Source organism: Phacochoerus africanus, chromosome 6 (genome assembly GCF_016906955.1).
Source record: "Phacochoerus africanus isolate WHEZ1 chromosome 6, ROS_Pafr_v1, whole genome shotgun sequence".
Taxonomy (NCBI): Eukaryota; Metazoa; Chordata; class Mammalia; order Artiodactyla; family Suidae; genus Phacochoerus; species Phacochoerus africanus.
This window is the reverse complement of record NC_062549.1, coordinates 81,648,406-81,675,628: the sequence shown is the minus strand read 5'-3', so window position 1 is coordinate 81,675,628 and position 27,223 is coordinate 81,648,406. Positions and strand designations below refer to the sequence as shown.

At 38.8% G+C, this 27,223-nt stretch overlaps 1 protein-coding gene across 1 annotated transcript in view; it reads right to left on the bottom strand.

Annotated features, from left to right (window-relative positions):
• F5 (coagulation factor V) overlaps positions 1-25,282 on the bottom strand; it is a 76,870-nt gene extending 51,588 nt beyond the window's left edge. The window contains exons 1-3 of the mRNA XM_047783983.1: positions 24,986-25,282; positions 20,515-20,606; positions 13,261-13,383 (exon numbers count right to left, since the gene is read on the bottom strand). Coding sequence (XP_047639939.1) covers positions 13,261-13,383; positions 20,515-20,606; positions 24,986-25,143 — 373 coding nt within the window. The 5' untranslated portion in view covers positions 25,144-25,282. The remainder of the gene's footprint in view (positions 1-13,260; positions 13,384-20,514; positions 20,607-24,985) is intronic.
• Positions 25,283-27,223: the final 1,941 nt, after the last annotated feature.

Sequence of the window (27,223 nt, the reverse complement as noted above, 5' to 3'; positions counted from 1 at the left end):
GTATCTTTTCATGTACTTTTTGGCCATCTGTATATCTTCTTTGGAGAAAAGTCTGTTTAGGTCTTCTGCTCATTTTTGGGTTTTGTTGTTGTTGTTATTGTTATTGAGTTGTATGAGCTGTTTGTATGTTTTGGAGATTAAGCCCTCATCAGTCACATTGTTTGCAAATATTTTCTCCCAGTCCATAGATGAGACATCTTATATTAAATCACCTGTTAGCATGTGATGTAAGTACATTCAGATCTATTTATACATTGTTTTGTTCTGTACTTCATGTCTTTTTAATACCCTCAGCCCTGTTTTATCAATTTATCACAGCTCCACCATCTGATTATCCTCTTTCTCCAGAGTCTTACAGTCTAGCTCCTCATGCAGTCTGTTGTCCTTATGAATATGAAATGTATCCACCCTCTGAAGTTCACATCTTATTTTGGTCTTTTGTGAACCCAAAGGCCTATGGTAATAATTTCATGTGTATTCAACTTTTCCTACTGGTGGGAGAAGGGGGAGGATGTAGAAATTGGCCTTCCTTATTGAAGAGAGGGAACTATGATGCTGAAGAGTAAAAGCAGTGCAGAGGGTTGGGTGTGGCTTTCAACAACAAAAGGAAGATGTGGCTAGAGATGGAGCAAGTGAGGTCAGGAAGTGCATATGTTGGTGTCAAAGACAGCAACGAGAGGGACAGTTTATTCTGAGGCTATTCCTCATTTAATTAGTTGGAAGTTTCACATCATCAGCTGGTGCCAGAATTTCTCTTTGGGATATAGTTATCTTTGCTTAGTACAACAGCTTGATAAAGTTCTTGAGGTGGAAAATAAGGCCCTCAGAGTGTAGATGCGGGTAGAAAATAAGGATCAGAAAAAAAGGACTAAAATATTTTACATAATGGAATGAAGGGCCAGTGGAAACTACTCTTAAAGAGGTCACTGCAGTTTTTGAAAATAAAATGTTTAATTTCTTTTCTTCTGTTTCTTTTTGTCTCCTCTTTATTACTCCCTCCTTTCCTTCTTCCCTCCCTCTCTCTCTCTCTCTGTCTCTATCTCCCTCCTCCTTTCATTATCTTTATTGAGGTACAAATTGCAAACATCGATTTTAAGTACAATAGTTGCTGAACTTTGACAAATACATACAGTTCTATAGCTACCATCACTATCAAGCTACAGAACAATTCCATCACTCCAAAAAGTTTAAATGTACCATTTGTAGTCAATACATTCCTCTAATCTTTGGGACTAGGCAACCACTAAACTGCTTTCTGTCACTCTGTTTTGTTTTCCTATATTGTCACACAAATGGAATGATACATGAATTGTGTTTGATTAGTGTTAGTGTGGTTTATTTTCCATCTTTCACTTTTTATCTATCTTGGTCTTTAAAGTAGATTTCTTGAGTTGGGTGTTGCTTTTTATCCAAACTTAAAATCTGTCTCTTAATTGCAGTGCTCTCCCCATTTGCTTTTTTTTTTTTTGTCTTTTTTCTAGGGCCGCTCCCGCAGCATATAGAGGTTCCCAGGCTAGGGGTCTAATGGGAGCCGTAGCCACTGACCCATGCCAGAGCCACAGCAACACGGGATCCGAGCCACATCTGCAGCCTACACCACAGCTCACTGCAATGCCGGGTCCTCAACCCACTGAGCAAGGCCAGGGATCGAACCCTCAACCTCATGGTTCCTAGTTGGATCTGTGAACCACTGCGCCATGACGGGAACTCCTCCATTTGCTTTTAATATGATTATTGATATGGTTGGGTTTAAATCTACCATCCTGCTATGGTTTTCTATTTGCCCACCTGGTCTCTGTTCCCTATTCTCTCTTCTTTCTACTTTCTTTTGGATTAATCTTTTATTTTTATGTTTCCTTTTAGTCTCCACTACTAGCTTATTAGCTTTGCTTTGTTTTCACTGGTGATGCTCTTCAGTTTACAACATACAACTTTAACTTACCAGAGTCTACCTTCAACATACTACTATACCATTATACTTTTAAGAAACTTGTATATTTCCATTCTGCCCTTAGCCTTTGTGCTATTGTTGTCGTATATTGTACTTCTAATAATATAATATAACCCATAATAAATTATTATTTTTTCTTTGAAGTTCAGATATCAATTATCTTTTTAAGAGATTAAAAATGAGGAAAAATTTTCTCCATACTCACCCATTGCTTGAATATTTATCCCTTATGTGGATCCGAATATCTCTCTGATGTAATTTTTTTCTAAAGTATTTCCTTTAACATTTTTTTCTGGTCAGCAAATGAGAAATTGTTTCTGCTTTGTATATCTAATATAGTCATTATTTTACCTTCATTTTAAAAGGATATTTTGGTTGGTGTGGAATACTAACTGGATGGATTGTTTCCACCCCATCCCAATTAGAACCTCAAAGATATCCCTAACTTTCTTCTGGCTTGCATTGTTTCTAATGATATCTGCTATCATTCTTATTTTTGCTTCTCTGTGTCTTTTTGTCTTTTTTCCTCTGCTTTTATTTATGTATCTGTGCTTTTTTTTTTTTTTTTTTTTTTTTGGGCCGCACTCATGGCGTATGGAGGTTCTCAGGCTAGGAGTTAAATCGGAGCTACTTCTGCTGGCCTACACCATGCCACAGCAATGCCAGGATCTGAGCAATGTCTGCAAACTACACCACAGCTCACAGCAATGCCAGATCCTTAACCCACTGAGCAAGGCCACGGATTGAACAGGCAACTTCCTGGTTACTAGTCAGATTCATTTCACTGCGCCACAACAGGAACTCCTCTGCTTTTTTTTTTTTTTTTTTTGTCTTTTTGCCTTTTCTAGGGCTGCTCCCATGGAACATGGAGGTTCCTAGGCTAGGGGTATAACCAGAGCTGTAGCCACCAGCCTACGCCAGAGCTACAGCAATGCGGGATCCGAGCCTCATCTGCAAACTACACCAGAGCTCATGGCAACACCGGATCGTTAACCCACTGAGCAAGGCCAGGGATCAAACCTGCAACCTCATGGTTCCTAGTTGGATTCGTTAACCACTGCACCACGATGGGAACTCTGGAATTCCTCTGCTTTTAACTTGTTCTTTTCATCACTGGTTTTCTGCAATTTGATTATGATGTTCCTTGTTGCATTTTTCTTCACATTTTTTTTTCTTCTTGGTTTTGTCAAACCTCTTGAATTTGTAAGTTTATACTTTTCATCACATTTTGAAAGTTTTCAGCCACTATTTCTTTGAATATTTTTTCTGTCCTTCCCAATTCTAGAATTCCAGTTATAGTTGACCCTTGAACATGATTTGAACTACACCGGTACACTTATGTGTGGGTTTTTTCTCCAATAAGTATGTACTACACAATTCAGGGTTGGTTGAATCTGCATATACAGAACTATGGACACAGAGGGAAATTAAAGTTACATGTGGATTTTTGACTGTGTGGAAGGTTGAAATCCCCACATGTTCAAAGGTTAACTTTGAACACAAATGTCACTTGATATTGTCCCATACTTCACTGAAGCTCTGTTTGTTTTGTTCAGTCTTTTTTATCTTCATATTTCTTTCTATTGCTATGTGTTATTGTTCTCTAATATTTTCTTCTACAGTATTTAATGTGCTGTTAATCTCATTCAATATACTTTCCATTTTAGCTATTGTATTCATCTATAGAGGTTCCATTTATGCATTTTTATACCTTTCATCTCTCTCCTCATCATTCTCACACTCTTCACTACTTTCTGGAACAAATGGAGAATATGTATAAGAGCTGTCTTAATATCTTTGCCTGTTACTTCTATCATCTCTTTCTTTTCTGTATCTGTTTCTACTGATTGAGTTTTTCCTTAGTTATGGGTAATTCTTTTCCTGCTTATGACACACCAGTTTTTATTAACATTGTGAGTTTCACATGCTTGTTTTTGGATTTTGTTGCATTCTTGTGACAAGCATTGGATTTTATGCTGGCACATAGTTGAGATACTTGGAATCAATTTGGTACTTTCAAGTCTTGCTTTTAAAGCTTTTTCATTTCCTGAGCAGCCTATAGTCTAGACTAATTTTATCCAACTCCTGCTCCTTCTGAGGATTCTACCCAACGCCCATTTATTAGGAGGTCTTTCCACTTTTGCTGGTGGGGACATTCACTATTCCTGGCCCTGTGTGTGGTCTAGGGATTGTTCTGTTTCTTTTTGGTGGTATTTTCTTTACCCTTAATACTTTCCTCACATACATGAGAAGATTAGAATTTAAAGACTTGACAGGACCTCTCTGCAGATTCTCAAAAGCTCTTTCTCTCTGGCTGTATCATTCTCTCTAGGACTTTGCCCTACCTAAAGTCCAAACTCTTTATTTAGACTCTTTGAAAGAGATCACTGGGCTCTGTCTGAGTTCACCCTCATTACGTTGTACCCTGGAAACTCTCTCCAGGGAGGGCCCATGTCTTTGGTTATTCTTCTCTCATGGATAATTCTCTTGCATTATCTGTTCTCAATGTCTAAAAACTGTTGTTTCATATGTTTTGTCTGCCTGTCTGGTTGATAAGAAAAATGGTAAATCTGGTTCCTCATGTCCAGAAGCCAGAGTTTGAGATGCTAAGTTTCTATAAGAAATAGTTTATGTTGTAGCAAGATCAGCTACCCTTGTCTAATTACACATCATCAGGAAATATACTCCACTCAGAAATATTCATGTGAGTTTGCATGGCGTCAGCATGCATTTGGGCTCCCCATATGGGAATGGAAAACAAGGTGTATGCATCCATCAGCAATGGACATTCAGACATTGCAGCAACATGCATTACTGTACCTCATAAAGTTCTGAGCATGGAAGCCATAAGATAGAAAGAGTATATCTAGATTTACTGATATAATCTCCATAGGACAGAGCATCATCTTCTTTTTTCAGCTATAATGAGGTATAATTGACAAATATAATTGTAAAATATTTAAAGTGTACTTCTTGGTGATTCAGTGTACTATACATCACAAAAGTATTCCCACTGTCTAGTTTATTCACACATCAATCATCTCACATATTTATCATTATTTTGGTGAGAACTTTTAAATTCCACTCTATTAGCAAATTTCAATTATATAATACCATGTTATCAACTATAGTCATCATGTTTTACATTAGATTATCAGAACTTATTCACCTTATAGATAAAAGTTTGTACCCTTTTACTAGCCTTTCCCTCTTTCCACCAACCCACAGCTTCCAGCAACTACTTTTCTACACTCTGTTTACATGATGCTGATTTTTTTAAATCCATATTTAAGGGATACCAAGAGCATGATCTTCTATATATGGAAGAGAATGTAACCAAATTCGAAGTAATATTATAGTCATGATTTCATTTGCCTTACAGATTAGTAACAGAGGTGGACTTTAATACCTTCAGAAGCTGCCAATTTATATCATCAATGATTAAGCTGGTGTCATGGGGGAAAAAAGACTAGTTATGGATGGACCATAAGTCTTGATTGAAGACAAGAGACAGTATGAAATTTCTATTGGCTCAATACAAATTCAACTGTATCAAACCATTCCCTCAAACTTTCAAGAGCTCTTGTCTTACCCACAGGATAAAGACCAAGTTTGTTACTATGGCAGCTAAATTCACTCCTGAGTTTGCCCAGTCTACCTATCCAATGTCATCTCCCTTTGTACCTCTATGCTGTGCACATTTTGTACTCCACATCAGTCTACTATCTCTAAAAGATATTCCAAGGTTTCACTCTTCTCTGTATCTCTACAGTTATCATTCTATGACAAGTCTAGACTCCAGAATTAGCCTATTAACTGGTCATTGAAGTTCTGGTATAAGAAGTTCCTCCCAATCTTATTTCCCAGCCTGTAGACAGAGAATGATCCCTTAAAATCCCCAGATCTTATTTTGCTGTGTTCCTGCTTAAAATTCTGACAATGGCTTCTTTATTATTATTACTATTATTATTATTATTATTATTATTGCTGCATCTGTGGTATGTGGAAGTTCCCAGGACAGGGATTGAATCAGAGCCTCACTGTGGCAATGCCAGACTCTTTAACCAACTACCCTGGGATGAGGATCCAATTGCTGCCTCTGTAGTGACCTGAGCTACTGCAGTTGGATTCTTTTTTTTTTTTTCTTCACTTTGCAGTTGTATTCTTAACCCACTATGCCACAGGAGGAACTCTGACAATGGCTTCTTATTTTATAAAATCGTTAATACCAACTATAGGTCTGTTATGATCTACCCCTACCTCTCTCTCCATTCTCAACATGCATGACTTTTCCCTTTGTTTACTGTGTACCAGTCACACTTGGGCCACCTTTTAGTTTCCCAGACATGCCAAGTTCTATTCAGCTCAGGGACTTTGCAGATATTATTCCCTTTGCCTAACATTCTTTCTCCCTTTTTTCCTTTGGAGAAAAGTGTGCTTATCCTTCAGATGTCATCTTAAGTATAAGCTTACTTCTTCTCAGATCTCTGATTGCACTATGTATTTTTATCTATTCCAGCACTCCTCACAATTTTTAATTAAATATGTATGACATTATATGATTAGTTATGTTTCTTCATTCTAGATAATAATTATTTGCACTGTGAACATTTCTGTCACTAGAATGTGAGAAACTCCAGCAAAGGTTCTGGATTGATTGTCTTAGTATCTCTGGTGCCTTTCACAGCACTTAACATGGAGAAGATCCTCAATGAATGTTTATTAAAATTTAGGGTCCTGTGTGATAGAAGCAAGGTCATCAAGTCTAAGATCATGGGCATGTTTTGTCAGAATTGCATGGTATTAAAATAAATTAAATGCCAACATTAAAAATATGGAGATCTTATTTAAGTGTCTCGATTGCTGGTTTCTCCTAGAGAACAACAACAACAAATAAAACCTGAAGATCTGGTGACACTGGACAAAATTCCTGCATAGAATTTGGATAGGTCTGATTCCTGGCTGCCCCCTTCAGACAGGACACTGGCTTTCTGATCACCGGTCCCCACTACACTCATTTTTTCATTGAATTACCCTCCTGGCTACTGTAGGCATCTTGTGCTAGTGAAAAGCTTAACAAACATGGGACTTTTTTTTTTTCCCCCTGCGAAAGCTATCTTCTTGACACCAATAAACAATATTTAATAGGCTGAACTTTCACTCTGTTGATAAAAAAGAACTGGAGTGTTAAAATTATCAGGAGCTGAGAAACGTTAAAAGTTGAAATAACTTCCTATGAATACTAATATCATCTAAATCAAAAAGAAAAAAGTTTATGAGGAAGATTCTCTGCTCATATAAACAGGATGGATTATCTCTGTAAATTTGCAAAATTGCTTTAGGTTGCAAAGCACAAAACAGGACTGATAAGGAGAGTTGCTATCTCAGGTCAAATCTTGCTTGTTGACTGGAATTGGCATGGCGAATTGTTGACCAGAGCCCTACTAAATCAAGCTTGATGACCCTTATTCAATGCTTCATGCTTTGTGACCTCACGAAGTTAAAAAATGGCATTGCTTCCACTGTTTCAACTGTGGTGTAATAGGGGATTCCTTCAGTAGAAAATGGCATTCCTAAGCTCTCAAAAAGACAAAGTGTGATATTCTTTGTAGGGTGAGAGATAACTTTTGCAGTTCTCCTCTCTTCCTCTGGATAAACGTATGCTTATACTTCAGATAGCAGCCTATATGTCAGTTTACTCATTCCCTGATCTCTGATACATACCAAATAATTACACAAATATTTATTTAAAAATTGAGAAGATAATTAAATATTTTTGAAATTATATGATTAATGATACTTTCTTCTGCTAGCTTGTGGGAGAAAGCACATGAGTTAGGCGGCCAGAATTGAGATTGCATGGTTGGACCACTTGCTACATGTATGAATTTGGGAAAGTTTCTTAACCCTGCTTTCAGTTTTCTATTCATAACTTAAGATAATATATATTTTAACAATATCATTTTTGATGGGTTATGAGGACTGGGTCACTATACTATGTAGCAGAGTTGAACACTATAAATCAACTATACTCTAATAAAATTTTTTTTAAAGATTTGCATATGGGGATAGATTCTATACTTATACTGAGTAAGGGTTACTAATGAAATAGTTTGGGGATTATTTTACCAAAGTTTCAATTCTTTCCACTTTGAAGTATTTTATTCTACCTTTCATCTAGAATAAAACAGGCATATTGTATCTTTGATGTTGCAACCTATATAACATGAGGTATGAAATATAAGTAGCTATTTAGAGGAAGCATTTATGAAAGACATTTTTGGTAAATATGATCTTAACCTTGTAATCAAAATAAAAAAACTTTAAACTCTTAGCTGAAAAGAGGAGAAATGGACAGGAAAGACTACTATGCTAGAGCACAAAAAGTCCTTGTTCAGCTTCTTGCTAGAGTAAATACTTTACACAAGGGTAGTCCTTCATTTTATACTTTCTTAATTCTGTTCACTTCCTGCTCAGCCCAATGTCAGCTTTGTGATTTGTTTACTCTTGTCGTGAAGAACTAATTATTTGCCAAGAGGATCTCAGTATTTTTTTTTTTCAAATGTAAAATGGTGCGTACAAGCTTTGGACAAGTGGAGTTACATAAAGCACCACTTTGCTCACCCATCAGGGTGCTTGTTCATGAAATCCTCTCTTGTTACTTATCCTTTTGGACAGCTCTTTTCCTCTCCACTTAAACTTAGTGAAGAGTGTATGCATTCAAAGATTCAGAACATTCTTTTAGAGGCTATAATTTAGGCAGTGGGTAAATTAGAGTGCTGATGTTTTATAAAGAGCCTGGGTTCACTGAATAGGGCATGCAAGTTTCTTTGAAGGAGAGTCCACAATTTTTGGATTTCGATTTAGGAGAATTCTTATATTAGCCTTTATGTGTCCAGTATTTATCATATACGCAAAGAAGTGTCTATATCAAGGCCAAAAAATTCAGATGCAAAATGAAAAATGTAATTAAATATGTTACGGCCAGCATTGCAATGTTTTGGAAAAACCTAAAAGACTAAGTTATCATACAGAGAATTTGGCAAATCTTAGATGCAAAGAACAATCTCCAGCAAAAAATTATTTAATTATATATTATTTGGAGAATTAACTGACCTGCAGACAGTTGGATATCATAGTATTATAATACTCATAATGCGACTCACACATTTAAAAGGTGAGAATATATATCGAAGAATATCATTAAGATTCACTCTGAGTTCCCTGGTGGCCTAGCAGGTTAAGGATCCACATTGTCACTACTGTGGTGCGGGTATGATCTCTGGCTTGAGAATTTCCACATGCCGCAGATGTGACCAAAAGAAAAAAAGAGAAAAAGATTCACTCTGAAATAAATTTTAAAGATAACTTACCGAAACAGCTTCAGAAATCTTACCAGGCAACAAAATTTGCTCAAAGGCACAGCATTATAATCAAACAGTTCAGCACATGCTAGCTACAAGGTTTCTGAAATTTTAGCCTCAAATTGAAATTCTCTTTGCAATACAAAGTTTAAAAGTGATCAAGTACAGTTTCAGATATTTTGTTTACTAGCTTAAAAATATATTCCTATTAAATACATTTATGAAAGAAATGTTCTTGGAAACATTTTTACAAATCACAATTTGTCCATCCTCTCAAAAGGGTTACTCATCCCCTCCCTATATAACATTGTACACCCGGGGAGTGGGTGCAACTGGGAGTAATTTGGTAAAACCAAGCTACAACTTGGCATTTATGTCAGATGCTGCCAATTTATGGATGAATGAGACTTCCGTACTAAATACAGAAACATCTCTCCTGGCTGGAACTCAGATTTCCCATCATCTCCTAACAGAAGCATAGTTAAGAATTTAAAAAGCAAAAAAATAAATGTTACTAAATCCATGAATGAAAACTCAAGATCTTCACCTGTAACAGTACAAGAGACATAACATAGGCCTTCATTTAGTCTGTTTTACTCTTAGATTGCACACAATTCTAATATTGGTGAATATTTGTAAAATCTCATTGTAGGAGTTCCCGTCGTGGCTCAGTGGTTAACGAATCCGACTAGGAACCATGAGGTTGTGGGTTTGATCCCTGGTCTTGCTCAGTGGGTTAAGGATCCAGCGTTGCCATGAGCTGTGGTGTAGGTTGCAGACGAGGCTCAGATTCCGCATTGCTGTGGCTCTGGCATAGGCCAGTGGCTACAGCTCCGATTAGAACCCTAGCCTGGGGACCTCCACATGCTATGGGAGCGGCCCAAGAAATGGCAAAAAGACAAAAACAAACAAACAAACAAACAAACCAAAAAAACCTCATTGTAAACTGCAATTAATTGGTTAGAAAGAGGGGAAAGTATAACATTTAGAAAGATTTATATTCAAAGAGATTAAAAGAAAATACCTTACACTTAGAGAAGTAAACCTCAAACTATCCAGAAAATGTTATTATTCAAAATGACTCATTCTTGGAGTTCCTGTTGTGGCGCAGTGGAAATGAATCCAACTAGGAACCATGAGGTTGTAGGTTCAATCCCTGGCCTTGCTTAGTGGGTTGGGGATCCAGCATTGCCCTGAGCTGTGGTGTGGCTTGCAGATGCGGCTCAGATCCCACATTGCTGTGGCTTTGATGTAGGCCATCAGGGCTCTGATTTGACCCCTAGCCTGGGAACCTCCATATGCCTGTGGGTGTGACCCTAAAAAGCAAACAAACAAAAAAGACTCATTTTTTATGTGCTCTAGATAACTGTGGCTTTCTGTGCAATTTTCCTTCATTTTGTCATCAAAATTCTATGGTACCGTTTTATTTCATTTGAGTAGAAATAAAATGATGAGCATTATTTAAAGCCAAGGCCTCCATTCCATCTAAGTTTCATAAAATTTAATGCCTGTACTATAAACAGCTATGAAATAACTGTGGCAACAAGAGCTGTCATTATTGTGTGCAACCAAGTGCCAGATACTTTCCATATATTATGACTAATCCTTGAAATAACTTTAGATGGGAGGAATTACTGTCTCCATATTATAGATACACAACTGAGGAGGAGAAGTAAAGGAAATTGCCCAGGTTAAGTTAGAGTTCAAGCCCAGGTTATTTTGGCTCTCAAGCCAGCATTATTTCCATGGCTATCTTTTTCTTCTAGTTTACGGCAGTAGGTCTCCAAATCCTTGCTGGGTCTCAAAGATTAATTTTCAGATAAGAAGGTTCCCAGATAAGGATTAATTCCCTGTCTAGGTTGGATCATTCACTGGTTAGATCGAGGGCCACATGGGCAATGATTGAGTCCTCTCTCAAGCCATTTATAGTGTTTCAACGTCCCACCATTCCTCTCTCAAATATCTACCTCTGAGGCAACGAAATCTGGATTCTCTTGTAGCTGACTCAGCATATAGTTTATCTCTGCTCCTGAAAAAATAGTTCAAACCATAGAAGGAGGCTACGGGCAAGAGTGAGTGTCAGACGTGACAAAGGAGATGTTTTAACAGAGGGCCCAATAAAATGAAGGCTTTTTTAAATTTTTTTTATTTTTTACTACAAAGCCACTTCTAACCTATTTACCATTTCCAAGATAAAATTTGACTTTCCCCATCAATATGTATTTACCTTTCTCAGACTCATGCAACAGGGCCAATAACCAAGTGATCAATGGAAGTTGTGGGAGCATTGTAGACCATTTCTCATAAGTGGTTCTGGCTGTAGGGGAGTGTAGGGACAAATAAACAGTACAGGAAGGGGGATCATGTTGCAAGGTTCATTCCCTGTGCAAACAGCTTAGCTGGAATACAAAGTCCACCATGCTTACCTCCTCCCACATTTGAAATGGAACCTGCACAGGAGAGTTTGAAGGTTCTCCCTTTATGCATTACATTGCTGAATTCCTAAGGATTCCTCTGGAATCTTCATAAGTAGGTGAAATGGTTGTTTACTATGTCACTGCACACTACCTCACCCAGATGCCTGAAATTTTAGTTAATGCTTCACTATTTTTCCTCAAGCCAAAGATTGAGTGATAATGCTAAAAGTCCTGGGGATGTTAGTTCATTGACTTATTATCAGTCATGTATACCTTGTCAGAATGATTTGATAACAATATACATAGGAAATACTAAACATCAAAGTCACTTATTAATCCACATGTTATCAGATAAATATTAAATTATTTGATCATATTTTTAAAGTTTTTAAAATTTTAACTGAGATATAATTGACAAAAACATTATAATTTGAACATATTTTGATTGAAGAATTAACTTTACCATCATAGATAATATTTATAAAGTGCTTAATTATATACTAAGAATTATTCTAATATTTCATAACAACAAACCTGTAAGAGGTAGGTATGATTATTACCGCTATTTTGCAGATGAGAAAGATGAGGCATAGAAGAGTTAAGTAACTTCCCAAAAGTCACATAGCTAATAAATGTCTGAGCCGGGATTTGCACCAAGAGTCTAGTTCTAGAGCCCACACTGTAAACCACTCTCCTACTCAATTCTCTTCCAAGGTAAAATGACTGGAATGGAAAAAAGAAAACTTGTAAATTGTGAAAGGTTAAAATTTATTTTTAAATGTTATTATACCAACATCTCTTTTAACAGGGATAATTTTCTTACATCACTTTCTAACAGAAGTCTACTCTGCTTATTGTGGCCTGGACATCAATGTAATGGAAATAATCACCAACAGGAACAATATCAACAATAGGAACTTACTATCTTGCGGCTGAGGTGTTCACTTTTATCACCACCGTCTTCATGATCTTCACCATCTGTGTCATCATTATCTTCATCATTGTTGTCATCATTTATCGAGGGCTTACCAGATTCCAGAAACCACACTTAGTACATTACCTAAGTGATCTCATTCGATCCTCAAAGCAATCTTATAGAATGGGTATGACCATTCCCATTTTATAGATGAGAAAACAGGCTCAGAGATGCTAAGGTCACAGAATCAGAAATTGTAAACCTGGAATTTGAATCTAAGCCAGCCTTCAAAGCTTATGGTCTTAACCACTTCTCTATGTTCAGACCTTTAATGTTACTTCTATTACCACCACTACCATCAAATATCACTAACTAGGTGCCATGTATGTGCCAGGCTAGTCCTATGTCACTATTTCAAACGATGGCCCATGGGCTAAATCCAAATATTTTTCATTTTCTCTCTGAAATCTATGAAGGCAATGATTTTTATAATTACCAGTTGCAGGAAAGGAGGCTTCTCTATCATGGTTAACAATATGGTTTTGAATGTTTGGCATTGGCAATAAGGAGTTGTACATTTTCCTTGTCAGAGGGATATCAAATTCCCCTTACCTTCTGCAAATTTACTGTACTTAATTCCTTGAGGGTAGATGCTTAAGGGCTTGTCTGCCTTATTCCTAAAGTGAACTTTCATGATGTCTCCAACTTCTGCATATAAAGTAGGCCCAAGAAGTCCTGTGAAAACAAGGATTTAAAATATGTCTGTGTTCAGGATTACCAAGACAGAGCTGCTAAGCAAGAAAAACATGGGAAAAACCCCATGGGTGATTGCAGTCATTCCTCTCGCTCCTGAGGCTGACCTGCTTATTTTCAATCTAGAAGACTTTGCCAGCTCATTAACTCTATATTACATGCAGTCAGATAAGAAAAGGAAAGTAGAAACACTTAGGTTGGGCCCAAAGCCAGTTAAGAGAGTTAGAGACGTAGTTCTGATCACGTCCACCCCATTCTGACCCACTGTCATGTCTGGAGATACTACTACCTTTGGTCAAGAAGAGAAAAGTATCGGACTTCTCGTGTGGCTCACAACATAACTACTTGGTGTTGCTTCTACAGTGGCTGTGGCTCGACCCCTAGCCTGGGAACGTCCATGTGCCACAAGTGCGGCCAGGGAAAAAAAAAAAAGAGAAAAGTATTCATTTTCACTTATACGAGGTGATGTGAGGGAGGATGAGTGGCTATTTTAGATCTCCCTGAGGTGGGAGACCTCAGGGACCTAAATGAAGTGAGGGAACAAAATAGGACCAGTTCTCTGGTCCTGAGGCAAGTTCAGAGTCCCTGAGGCAAGAGCAAGCTCGATGTATCCAAAGAACAGTCAGACAAAGAGCATGCCCAGAATGAGAAGGCTTGGGGATTGGCTGGGTTGACAGAGCAGGGTGGGGGATGGGGGAAGGCAGATCACATAAGGCCCTGTAAGGACTTTGGATTTTTTCCTAAGTGAAATGGGAAGTCCCTGGGGCTTTGTGAAGCAGAGAGACATGGTCTGATATGTTTGAAATTTCACCTTAGCTGCCGTAAAGAAGATATTCTGTGTAATGACAAGCATGGAAGCAGACTGGTTGATATAGACAAGAGACAGTGTTGTATTGGGCCAGCATGTATAGCAGTGAAGTGGTGAGAAGATGTTGGATTCTGGACATTTTAAAAGTAGAGCCAGGAATATCTACTGAGAGGTTGGATGTGGCACTTGAGGGAAGTCAAGGATGACGAAAAGATTTTTGATCTGAGCAGCTGGGTAAATAATATCAGCTACGTAGATGGGGAATGCTGGGGAGACAGCAGGTTGGGGTGCAAAAATCAAGAATGAAGTTCCACTTACTACATGCCAGGTGTTGTGCTAAGTATTAAGTAGCACTGAGTATAGTAAAAATAAAATAATCATAATAATAATGATGATGGATAATATAAGATGACACAGTCCCTGTCCTTCAGGAGCTCACAAGCTCATCTGGAGATAGACAGAAGGTAGCAGCTACTGCTGAGACAATGCCACAGGAGTAGACAGGGTAAAGGACCAGTTCTGTCTGGGGAGTTAGGGGCAGGGTTGATATATGAGTCAGATTTTTGAAAAGTCATATTCTAGAATTTCTCAAAGCGTAGTCTTTGGATTTTCTACATTCGAAACAGTGGGGGCCAAACTAAAAGCAGATTCGCAAGTACTGGAGCAGCCCCCAGTAAACTCGAGTCTCTGGAGGTGGGTTTGGGAATATGCATTTTAAACACGTGCTCCTGAGGGACTCTGATGTCCCTGAGAGCTTAAGAACCTGACACCAACTGTATTTCAGACAACTGACTGTTCTCACTTCCAAACCATCCATAAGCTCTCATGGGGTTGATTTCTGCCTGTTAGAAATGGCAGGAGTGAGAGGGAGAAGTTACAGAGGTCATGGAGTTCACCTGGCATTTGTTTGCAATGGTGATAATTAAAATAGAGCTTCTGCTTATTGTCTCCCTTGATATATTCAAGCACTTTAAGCCCTTACATTAAATCTCCTTCCAATACATCTTTAAGGTAGATATCAAGATTTTTACTTTATAGATGAACACACTGAACCCCAGAGAATTTAAATATCTTGCCCAATATTATACAGCTAATTAGAGGCAGAAGCATAATTTAAACTTAAATCTATCTGACTCCAGATTTTTAGCTTTTGCACCCACCATCATGTATTTATTCATCATTCAGTAAATATTAACTAAATGCTTACATTATCCTAGTTTTCAATGGTGAGTAAAATAGATATGCCCTCTGTCTTCACAGAGCTTAGAAAATGGAAGGATAGATTTTAACAGATGATCACACAAATATTTAACTGCAAACTGGGATTCACATTATAAAGCACAAATGCTGAAGAGCATTTGACAGAGGCATCTCATCTAATCTTAGAGGCTGGAAGCGATCAGTTCTGGGAAATGTTTCCCTGGGGAAGTGATGCATTAATTGAAGTGCAAAGAAGCAAAGAGATGGACAATGACATTTCAGGGAGTGAGATTAACACATGCAAAGGCCCTGATATGCTGGAAAACTTGGCCTCTTAAGAGAACTGACAGATTGCCACAGGGAAAGTAGAGCTTAGTACACAAGAGAGACAGGCAGAATGTGAAGCCAAAGTCAAGATCAGAGGTCCAGTCACATAGGCCCATGCAGTCCTCTTAGAGTTTTGCCCTTAATTTAAGCAAATTAAATTGATTTGGAAGCAAGGGTGTGACATGAACCAGATACTGGCTTTTAAATATCTGGCTGCATTTGTGGAGTGTGATCTAGGGAGAAACCAGAGTGAACAGTTAGAGAATGGATGGAAGACTCCAGCAGAGAGAAGGTGGTGACTTCGTTTGAGGTTAGGGCAATGGAGATACGGAGAAGAAAACATATTAGAGAGCTATTTGAAAGATCAAATTGTCAAGACTTGATGGGCTGGGTACAGGGAGAAGGGTTAGGGAGATCAAGTCGCCATGGATGGCTGTTGGGGTTCTGCCTTGGAGGGCTGGGTGGATGAGGGTGCCATTCTCCAAAAGGGAGGACACTGTGGGAGAATTTTGTTTGGTGGGTGTGGTGGACAGAATAATGGCCTTCCAGAGATGTCCATGCTCTAACCCCTGGGACTTATGGATATGCTACCTTATGCGGCAAAGTGAACTCTGACTGTACAATTAAGTGAAGGATTTGAGATGGGAGAGTTTCCTGGATTATCCAGGTGGGCTCAGTGTAATCAGAAAGGTCCTCATAAATGGGATGGGGGAGCATCTGAGTGAGCAATTTGGAAGAAGCTACCCTGCTGGCTTTGAAGATGGAGGAAGGGGGCATGAGCCTGTGAGTGCAGGTGGCTCCCAGTACTGGGAAGAAGCAAGAAAACAATTCTCCCCTGAGGCCTCCAGAGGACACAGAATTCTACAAACACTTTGATTTAACCCAATGAGACTAATTTTGGAGTTCTGGCCTCAAGAACCCTAAGAAAATAAATTTGTGTTGTTTTTAGCCACTGTTTGTGTTAATTTGTTACAGCAAAAATAGCAAACTGATATCATATTAGCAATAAGAAAGTATGATCTCTGAGATAAGATCCTATCTTTCCCCAACTCCTATATTCCTACCCACTATTGTCATATTCCTTTCACTGAACACCAAATCCTAGAGTTTATACTGATCTTGTGCCTGAAGTTTCTTGTCTGTTTCTTTTTATGTTTGTTTTGCACAGGTCCATGGAGGCCTCCTAGTTTAAGCCTCATTTTAGAGATGGTGACAAAGCTGGGGCAGTGAGTGGGGAGAGTGGCTTGCCCAGGGTCAGTGATGGGGTGGCATCATTGGGACTAGAACTCAGGTCTCTAGACTCTGGAACCAAAGTTTCTCTACTACCTTCTGCAGGGCAGGTCAGACACACCACCCCCCACCACCACCACCAACTTTCCTGGAATAGTCCCACTGTCTACGTCAGTTTTTAGTTCTGCCATCTGAATTCACTGGCCAACCCCTCTCTTCTGGCTGCTACCCTCAGTCCCAGAGCCCAACAGAAGCCCTCACTGGCTATCCCACGTGTCCAGAATGCCCAGGAACCCAGTCTGGTGCCGACTGTGCATTTACATGGTGTGCTGGGTTTTGTTGCCACGGTTGCCTTGCCTGGTTGATTTGTTTGTTGTCATCACACGGCTGCAAATGCCAGATGCCCAAAATAAGTCTTTGAAGTTATTTATCCTTTTACTGCAATGAGTAGTTTGAAATATTTGTTTAGCCTCCCTATCCACTACTTCAGAATTAAATCAAAACAAAGGGCTGTTTTTATAAATGCAAACCAAATACCTTCAGGCGTGTAAGAAAACACATGGCTGAATGTTGTCTGAGCTGTTGTTTACTTCCTCCATCTGTCATGTGGTCTAAGACCTTTCTCATCCTCTCCTCGGTCCAGCCAAAGTGGGGGAAGGGGTGACTTATCTTGAGATCTCAGAAAGTTAGTACAGTCTGTACCCAATTTCATGCTATTCGGAGTTGGAAAGGACTGAGGAGGTCAGTTAATCCAATCCTCTGCTCTCAGGTAAATAATGTGTTATCGGAAACAGGGCAGCCCATTGTTGCTGCTATTATAAAACTCCTTTGGGGACAAACATTTCATAATATTCCTTGAAAAGACTCACAGACTCAAAAGTAGCCATTTTAAAGCCCAAGACAGGATTCCTGAAAATGATCCTGGCCCCTTCACCTATCCACATGTCCACACACCTGACTGGACAGGCATCTCTTCAGACCTCCAGTCCTAGAGCCTCGCCCCACCTGCAATTACAATAACTTCTGGGCTCATGCTGCAGAAATGGGGCACATGGCTAGTATCATATCCACCAGATGGGTAGAGGCAGAAATAAGGGAAATGTACAAATAATACAGAACTAGACAATGGAATGTGCAAGACCACTTAGTCAAAGGCAGTGTTCACATCAGATCTTATTAAGATTCTGAGGCTTTTCCTTTATAGCAGATTTTCTTCTTTGCATCAACAGTAGTTGATAGGGATACAGAGATGAATAAAATACCCCCCACGTGCTCTAGGGGTTCATAATTAAGCAACTTTGGGAGTTCAGGAAGAGGCTTCATAAAAATGGATGTTAAAATGCCTCAGAGTTCACGGAAAACAAATATGTTAGGAGATACATAAGAGTTGACAGAAAATGTTTCAAGTGCCTCAGGCTTAAACATAAATTAGTTATCAAGGTCAACTTCTACTAATAAGACTGAAACAGAAACCACTAAAAAACTTAATCATCTCAAAGGATTTTGATCACAGTCCTCTCCTCTTCAAAAATTTTCAGTGCCTCTGTATCATTCAGAAGATAGTCTCCAGCCTGGCACTTGGCCTTTCCATCACTTTCTGCACTCGGTGAAATGGCTGATACAGCACAGACATTGTGATTCAGATAACTTGGCAAAAGTCGCAAAAAGCAGAGCTCCACACATCTGCCCAATTCCTCTTTTCCCAGACCTAATGAATATAGTTTCCCAGCTCATTTTCCCTCTATCCCTCTACAACTTACTTAAGGAGATAGTTCTTAAGTGTCTATTACACATACCAAGCTTGAAGCTGGACTATGAGAATGAACAGACTCTAAGACAGAAGACAGGAAAGCCTTTCATTTCCTGCCCAAAACAACAATCTTAATTTTATTAGTAGTTTTGCTAATAAAAGATGACTCACCCAGTTCCTTGCCTGGCCCCTAGCCCCCCCATGAAGGTGGTATCTCTTCTACCTCAGGCTGATCCAGCTGAGTTTTGAATCCCATCACTTCCTGTTTCCTCTGAGTCTGGCTCTATCAGTTGTTCCACACCAGATGTCTTTAGCCTCTCCTTTTTTATTGGATTATTCCCTTAAGCACTTAAATATTTTAAGTCACTTGTCATTATTTTTTTTTTTAAATAAAACTCTTAAAATATCCGTAAACCCTTCATTCCCTTCCGGAACTACCCTATCTCTACTCCCATTTGGAGCCACATTTCAGGAGTTATCTATGTCAGTTGCTGCTCCTCCTTCTCCCCTTTCTTTATCTTCCATTTCCATTTCTGTTCACCAGAAGAAGTGGTACCAGGGAAACCGGGTAAAGAGAGAGTTTCAAGAAGGGGGAGGATTAAATGTCCTAGTCATGTCAAGTGGGAAGAGAAGTGGAAAGCAGACATTGGTTTGGCATCTCAGAAGTCATGGGTTTACTTTTTTTGAGAGTCATTTTAGTTGACTCATATTAGAACAGATTAGGGAGGAAAGATAAGAAAAGAAATGGTATGCTAGAGAATGAAATGGACTAATAACACAGGAAATAGGTAGTGAAGGAAAAGGGGGAAGAGGCAGGCAGAGTCAAGGGGAGATTTCTTTCTAGATGGGGGTTAACCTGAGCATAAGTTGTGCTCTGTGATATTGTTGATGACTTTTGATGGAAGGGGGGAGGGTCCAGTCAAGGGAAGACTGAAGGTAAATGGAGATCCAAAGAGGAGGCAGGATAAGATGGAATGAATAAGACAGGTAGAAGGATGAGTCTGGGGAAGATGACAGGTCTTCACCTGGTTGGGGGAGAAGGATGAGTGACTAGTGGACCCAATTAAAGCAACTTCTCTCTTAACAGCCTTTATCATTCCTGCCAACTATGTTACCATATTCAAGACTCCAGAAATCCATTCAGCCTACTTTCCTTATTAAAAAAAAGAGATGAGGGAAAAATAAGAGATTTTTTCTTTAAAAATGATAGCTACTGTGTACATCACACTAAACAGAATAGAAGAGATGTGGAAGATAGATGCAAAAGAATCAGCCATATACAGTGCCTTTAAATGCGTCTAGGAAGTCATATGGGAGCAAAATGTCATTTGTTAAGGTTCATCTGTATACATTAAGCTAGACCATAAGCTCCAGAAAGACAGGGTAAGACCTATCTTGTCCACTATGGCATCCACAGTGCCTAGTTCAAGGCCCAGCAGGTGCTCAGTAATAGTTTGTTAGACAAATGAATAAAAATTCAAACACTTAAAAGTTTCCTTTAGCTTTTTGTTTAAGTAAAGGTTAAAAACAGCTGGCTTCATGGGCATGTGACCCATGCAATTGCACAGGGTCCCATGCATAGAAGGGCCCCCAGCTTGGCTTAATATTTTGCTGTCACTGTTCTGAAATCCTCAATACTAGAAGTGAGGCCCCTACAAATTATGTAGCCATTCTGGTTAAAAACAACAAAACCACACATTTCTAGAAAATGTCACTAAAAGAATATTTAGATATATGTGAATGTCAAATTATCCATAGAGCTTTATCTTTAAAATTTTAAAATATATTTCTGGTTTACCTGACATTCTGGATGGTGGTTTCTCTTTCTGAAAATATGCTTCATACTCTCTGTAAACAATTTTCTTAAAGGAGGTTGCAAAAGGGCTTGAACTGGAAATACAAAATAAATTTGAAAGGCTTATATAACATTTACTTCTCACGTTAAAACAAAAGAGATCTCTCATGTCCTCAGACTTTTACTAGGATTAGCAGTATTTTTAACTGAATTGCAGAAACCCAAGATTTTATAAATATGAAAAATAAGTGAAGTTAATAAAATAATCATTGGTCTCGTCAAGAATATTCTGTTGTGATGATAACCATTCTTCCACAAATTTAAGTCTGCAGTAACTAATCTTGTTAATCAATTTTCAAAGAAAGCACCCCAAATCATTGTGTGAACCGAAGCTTTAGGCTTAGATTTTAAATGATTCAGGATAACTGAATCCTTTTTGAATAACTGTGTGAGCTATTTTTCAATGCACCCCCCCAAATGTAGTTTTTTTTTTTTTTGAAGTTAATAATATGATAGGGATTATTTTTTTTTTTTCCAAATGTAGTTTTAAGCTACTGGGGAACATTGTAAAGAACTGTTGATTTGGTGGATTCTATTTCTGGTTGAGAAGTTGGAAGCCAGCTAATGGAAGAAAAGTCCAGGGACTCATATAGGAAACAAACAAACGAAAAAACTGGAGTTCCTGCTGTGGCTCAGTGGTAATGAACCCAACTAGTATCCACGAGGATGCAGGTTCAATCCCTGGCCTTTCTCAGTGGGTTAAGGATCCAGCATTGCTATGAGCTGTGGTGTAGGTCACAGATGTGGCTTGGATCTGGCATTGCTGTGGCTGTGGCATAGGCTGGCAGCTGCAGCTCCAATTTGACCCCTAGCCTGAAAACTTCCATATGCCAAAACCAAAAAATAAAAAACAAAAAACAAAAAAATGCCAAGTCTTGGAAAGTTTAAGTAACTTGTCTGAGCAGACACAGTTGATAAATGGCCAGTCAAGATTCAAAAAGGTGAGGCCATTGTTCAGTCATCTCTTGGTATCTGTGGGGGATTGGTTTCAGGACCCCCATGGACATCAAAATCTGCAGATGTTCAAGTTCCTTCTATAAAGTGGAATGGTATGGTCAACTCTCCATATCCACAGGTTCCACATCCATAGACAGACAGGGCTGTTTTCAGATGGTTAAGGGTCCAGAGAGAGGGAGGAAGGGAGAATACTGGGTTAATTTCCCACCTTCTGCATCTTAGAGATAGAGGCACATTGTTCCTATCCTTGTCTTAAACTCAAAGATGAAGGTAAAATGGAAGAGAGTTGGGGGAAATTTCTTATAGATATTTAAACCAGTTTGACCATAACTGGGCTTTGTTATGTTTCCTAAACCAGAGATTGGCCCAGCTATACTTAGGGCATAGTAGAGAGGGATACAAATTACATTTGCCATGACATCTGTGTAGGACAGAAGCTAAGAGAACTGGTGGTAGATTCAGAGTGTCTGGGCTTGAATCCTGTGTGTGCCCCTTGTTAGCTGTGTAAACTTGACACAGTTTATTGAATCCATTTATTCCTCTGTTTCTGTAATTGATAGCTAGGAATAATAGTAAAATCTCCCTTATGCAACTGTTACAAAATTTAAATAAGCTGATATCTGCAAAGGGTTTAGAGCTGGCACATTGAAGATATTCAGGACATATTAGCTAATAATATTTTAAAAATGTAATAAAAGTTGGTTTTTAGCTTTCAGATTTTCCCAGAAAGCAGAAAAATCTATAACTATTGATTCTCATAATTTTAAAATGTGGGATATAAGAACTGTGTTAATATTTGGAGGCAGAATTAAAGGAGACATTAGTAATTTTGGAATGGTAGCTATTGAAAGTTCTCAGTCACTGGACACATTGAAGTAGAAATTAGACAACTATTTGCTAGAGGGGTTGGTGCTTAGGGTGTGGGGAAAGTTGAAAATGAATTAAACAACATTTTAGAGTTTTTAGATCCTAAGAACCCTAGGATTCTATATGCTAACTTTTGTCCTTAATGTGAAAGTCCATTTTTATTTATTTCTGTGGCTTTTTTATACAGCTGAAAAGTATCTCCCATCCCTAACGTTAAATCTTTAAATATGGGGATATAGGCGACAGTATAAAATCTTTACTAAGAAAAATCAGTCTTTCATGCAGAGTAATTTTAATAGAGGTGTGTTTCCTAATATGTTTCACTGTGTATATTGTGTGTGCATACCAAGATATATTTATTTTGATTTGAACAATTGAATTGCTATTGAAAAATAATGTCTGAACAGAAAGCTAAAGATGATATGAATTCAAATGATATGCATGATAAATTTTACATTTAGGAGGACTGTTTAAAGATGATTTATTCAGAATAAAAATCATATCAAGCTAGAACCCTAGAGGAAAAAATATATCTTTTTTCACTGTCAGGTACTATCTACATGTAAGTGATTGGACGTGTATTCTTAGGAAACTTTTTTAAAACATTCACTTCAGAACTGGAGCAAGAATAAAAGATGTATTTCACCTCTAAAAGGCATTGTCTTGCCAATATTACATGAAATAAGGAAAGATCTTTGCTTTGGGCTAAAATACACTTTGGCAAAGGATGGAGTTGTCTATGTTGATTTCTTTATGGTGAGTATCGTCAGCCAAGGTGTAGGACAATTTAGAACAAGCTCATAGTTTAAGCAGCCAGCTATAGATTTTTCACAAAAAAATTCTTGAAAGAGAAGTTCCCGTCATGGTGCTGCGGAAACAAATCTGACTAGGAACCATGAGGTCGAGGGTTCAATCCCTGGCCTCGCTCGGTGGGTTAAGGATCCGGCATTGCTGTGGCTGTGGCATAGACCGGCAGCAACAGCTCTGATTAGAACCTCCATATGCTTCGGGCATGGCCCTAAAAAGCAAAACACACAAACAAACAAAACCTAAAGAAATGACATAATTTGAGGTTCAAAAATATGGATAGTTGGTTCATGTTATCACTGTATGGTTTTGACTCAATAATTGATTGATATGAGAGGAACAACTCTCCCCTGAATTCTGGAAACTCAGCCACAGAGTAAGAGGATAGAATGACCAGTCATGGCTCTTGATGTGAATTCACCATGTGAATCAGCCTCATGTGGTTCTGCCTCCAGAATTCTGCTTGTGATTCTTCGTGTTAATTATGGAAGATGATTATTTCATAATTATGAAAACTTCCAAGCACAAGCACCGTGTGACATAGAAAAGCCAGTAACAAAATTAATGTTCTACCCATGAGCAGGAAAAATTAATGTTGGAAAGACTGTCATTTCCTTTGGGGTTTTAGTTAGTAGTAGTTCCCTAATGTTGTGGGTGTGACCTAGATTATCACCTTGAAATGCAATGTTTTAAATGACTTTTTTTTTAAAAAAGAGAGACTTCTTATTATTACAAGACCAAGATACTATGTAATGCCCTCCAAAGTAACCCAGTTACAAAGAAAAGATTTTTAAAGGGTTAATATTATGTACTAAAAGGCTCAAAATATTACAATATTTTCTTGGCAGATCGCTTTGGTTTCGAAATTATAAAAGAGGAACACATCTTTCACAATTGTTTAAGCTGTGATGTTAAGTTAAAAGAAAACTTAGCCGCATTAGCAGTTTATCATTAAAAGAAATAAAAATGTAGCTAACCAGAAATATTGAGTAGAACCTATAATTTGTTTAATTTCTGGGAAGTCTTGTTTGTAACCTTTCAATTAGGAAAAACAGTTTTGTGACTCGAGTATACTTTTATTATTTAAACCCCCTTGTAGTTACATATGCCCTTTAATAGTGACTCTACCAAAATAGCCAGTTTAAGACCATATCCCAGGGAGTGATTAAGAATGAGAGAAAAACGACAAGTCACATGAAGCAGAAAAAGGTAAAGGAACAACAATGTCTGTTTTTATCAACTGATGATGTTTTGAAAGTCATCTATAAGAAAACAAAACCCTAAATTATGACAATTGTTGAATAATCAGCTTATAAGAAAGTACAAGGTATACATCTTTAGTTGTAGAAGATGAAGCCGTGTGGAATAAATAATATGTAAATGGAAGTTTAATAAAAATACCAGGCTACTAAAAATCTGGAACAGGAGTTTGCAGGAAAGGCTAATGACCTAGGTACCTGGTGCTTTTGAATCAATCAATATATTAAAGAAACAGTCGATCGTGCTAACAAAACTGCATTAACAACAAACTCTTGAAAGCAGTATCTAGGCAATGAAACAATATTTTCTATATCTTCACAATGGTAAACTGTATTATTGTGGGCAAAATGAGCATCCACCAGGTTTAGTTTATTCATTTTACTTCCCTATTAACTGTATTTACCTACCTGAAGTTGGGGTGAGGGTGAGGGGAAGGGAACAATGGAATTGCAAAGGAATGATCTCTAAAAGAAATAGATTATCCTTCCTAGAGAAGCCCACCCAGACACCACACCTGCCTTACCTGGGGTGTGTGGGCTCAGGGTGATAGTTCCAGCTGATGCTCTGAGCAGCCACGTAGAACTGCCTTACCCTCGCTGCTTCAGTCCCTAGGTTTCCCCAGGCTGCCCAGCTGGTGCCCAGGACCACAAGGACCCAGGGGCAAGGGAGAGCTGGGAACATGGTTCCTTTCTGCTCCTCCCTGCCGTCACCACCCCAGGGAGGGTGGAATGCAGAGGCGGATTGCGCTCGCTTCGATGGCTGTCCGCTGTTGGCACTGCAGTGAGCTCAGGGAGGCTGCGGGTGGCAGTGTCCTCCTCCCCTTTGGCTCTCCCAGGAGGCTTCCGCGGCAGCGTTGGCTGCAGCCTGGGGCTGTCCCCACCTCCTGGGACCTTTCCAGGCGGGTGTTGGCTAAGTCACTGCCCCAGATGACTGGAGATATTAGGGAGAGCAACTGGGTTAGTGACTGTTTTACTACAGATGAAGGAGGGACAGAGATCAGAGGCTCTAGCAGGTGGGGCAATGCTCAGGGATTCAGGAAACAGGGCAAAACTGTACTCCTGCACTTCTACCTGCTAACTCCTCTGAGCAGGAGCCCCAGCCAACATAACAACCGCCTGGGGCAATGGTCACACTTCCCAGACCCTCTGCAATTCCCAATGCAATGGAACCCCAAACCCTCAACCATACTACACTCCTTCTGATCTAAGGAAAACAGCATTATACCCTGTTACTAGGCACAGAAATACTGCATTTTCAGGTGGTGAGGAAGCAAGGGGGATGAGCACACGAATGGGACCTGCTGGCCTGGCCCACTTTACTGAATTTGTGGTCAGTTCTGTCTTGACTAGGGCAGTGGCCACCTAAGGCAGAGTGCAGGGCTTAAAGAGCTTCCCTAAGAGAATCAGTTAGACCAAATTTCAATCCCACCTATTAGCTGCGTCCTCTTGGATAAGTTACTTAGCTTCTTTGGAGCTCAGTTTTGACATCTGCAAAACAGAGATGACAATAGTAGTTTTCCCCATTAGGGTTGTTGGGAGAGTAAAAGAAAACTGTGAAGTTTGCAGTTACCAGCAATTGGAAAGCACACAGCACATGTTTATTACCGTGATTATATTTTTCCTGCCTCCAGGGACCCTTATAGATTTCGGAGGACCTGGGTGTGTCATACAGCCTTGAGATATGATTTGGCTACTTATAGAGAATCTGAGAATTATATTGTCAGAAGCTTCATTATAACATATCCCAGGTTCCCTGAATCTACATGCCTCTAAGCTTCTGCCTTATGATTTGTCTCAACAGATTCAATACATTGTAATTTAGCACCTCAGGTGAGGTCTGGGTGATGTCAGGTCCCTCGACAGCTTCACATCCCTATAAATTCTTCTGTCTGTGCTCCTTGGCTTATATTATTTGACCAATTTAGAATGCCATTCTCTTCCTCTTTGCTGTCCACTCTTTAAAGTCCAGAGTTCTGCCTATCTCCTTGAGTCTGGGCCAAATAGACATTTCCATATTATGAATTCCTACCACACACTTCAAATAATATACTCCTGTTAATTACCCACTGTCTCTTTGTAAGAGTGTCTATTGCGTCCCCAACTGGATTATAAACTTTCGAGGGCAGGAGCAGGGCCTTATTCTTTCTGTATCTATAATATCAGTCGGTCACAAAGCTGGTAAACCATCAGAATTCTCTGGGAAGAGTTTACAAAATGTAGCTTCTGACTCAGGATAATCACCTGATAATCATTGTCCTGTAATACCGAACCTAGTGATTGGCAAAAAGTAAGCAGTCAGAGATGCCATGGACAGTAGAGGAGAGAAACTTTTTAAAAGCAATGTGTCCCTAAATCCCAAGGTTATTACCAAAATTCTTGCAAAATTCTTTTAACCTTTAGTTAGACTGTTACACCATTTTTATTTGCAAGCTTTATTTGCATTTTTATTTGCTTGTTTACCTAGTGTCACATGTTCATTGCCTCACATTTCACAGAGACAGGACAACTATATTGTTTGGCTGTCTTTTTTTTTTTTGCATCAGTTTCAGAACTTTCAACAACCTATTTATTAAGCATGTGAATTAAAGAACATGGAAAACACATCTGTTCTTCCCTATAGAACATTCATTCAGATGATAAAGACCTTTTCTGCTTTTCTGATTTTCTTCTTGTGTGTATGGGGGTAGAAAGATATATATTTGCTAACCAAAGGGGTGAGCTGTAATTGGGACAACTGTAATTGCGCATTACATTGATTTAAA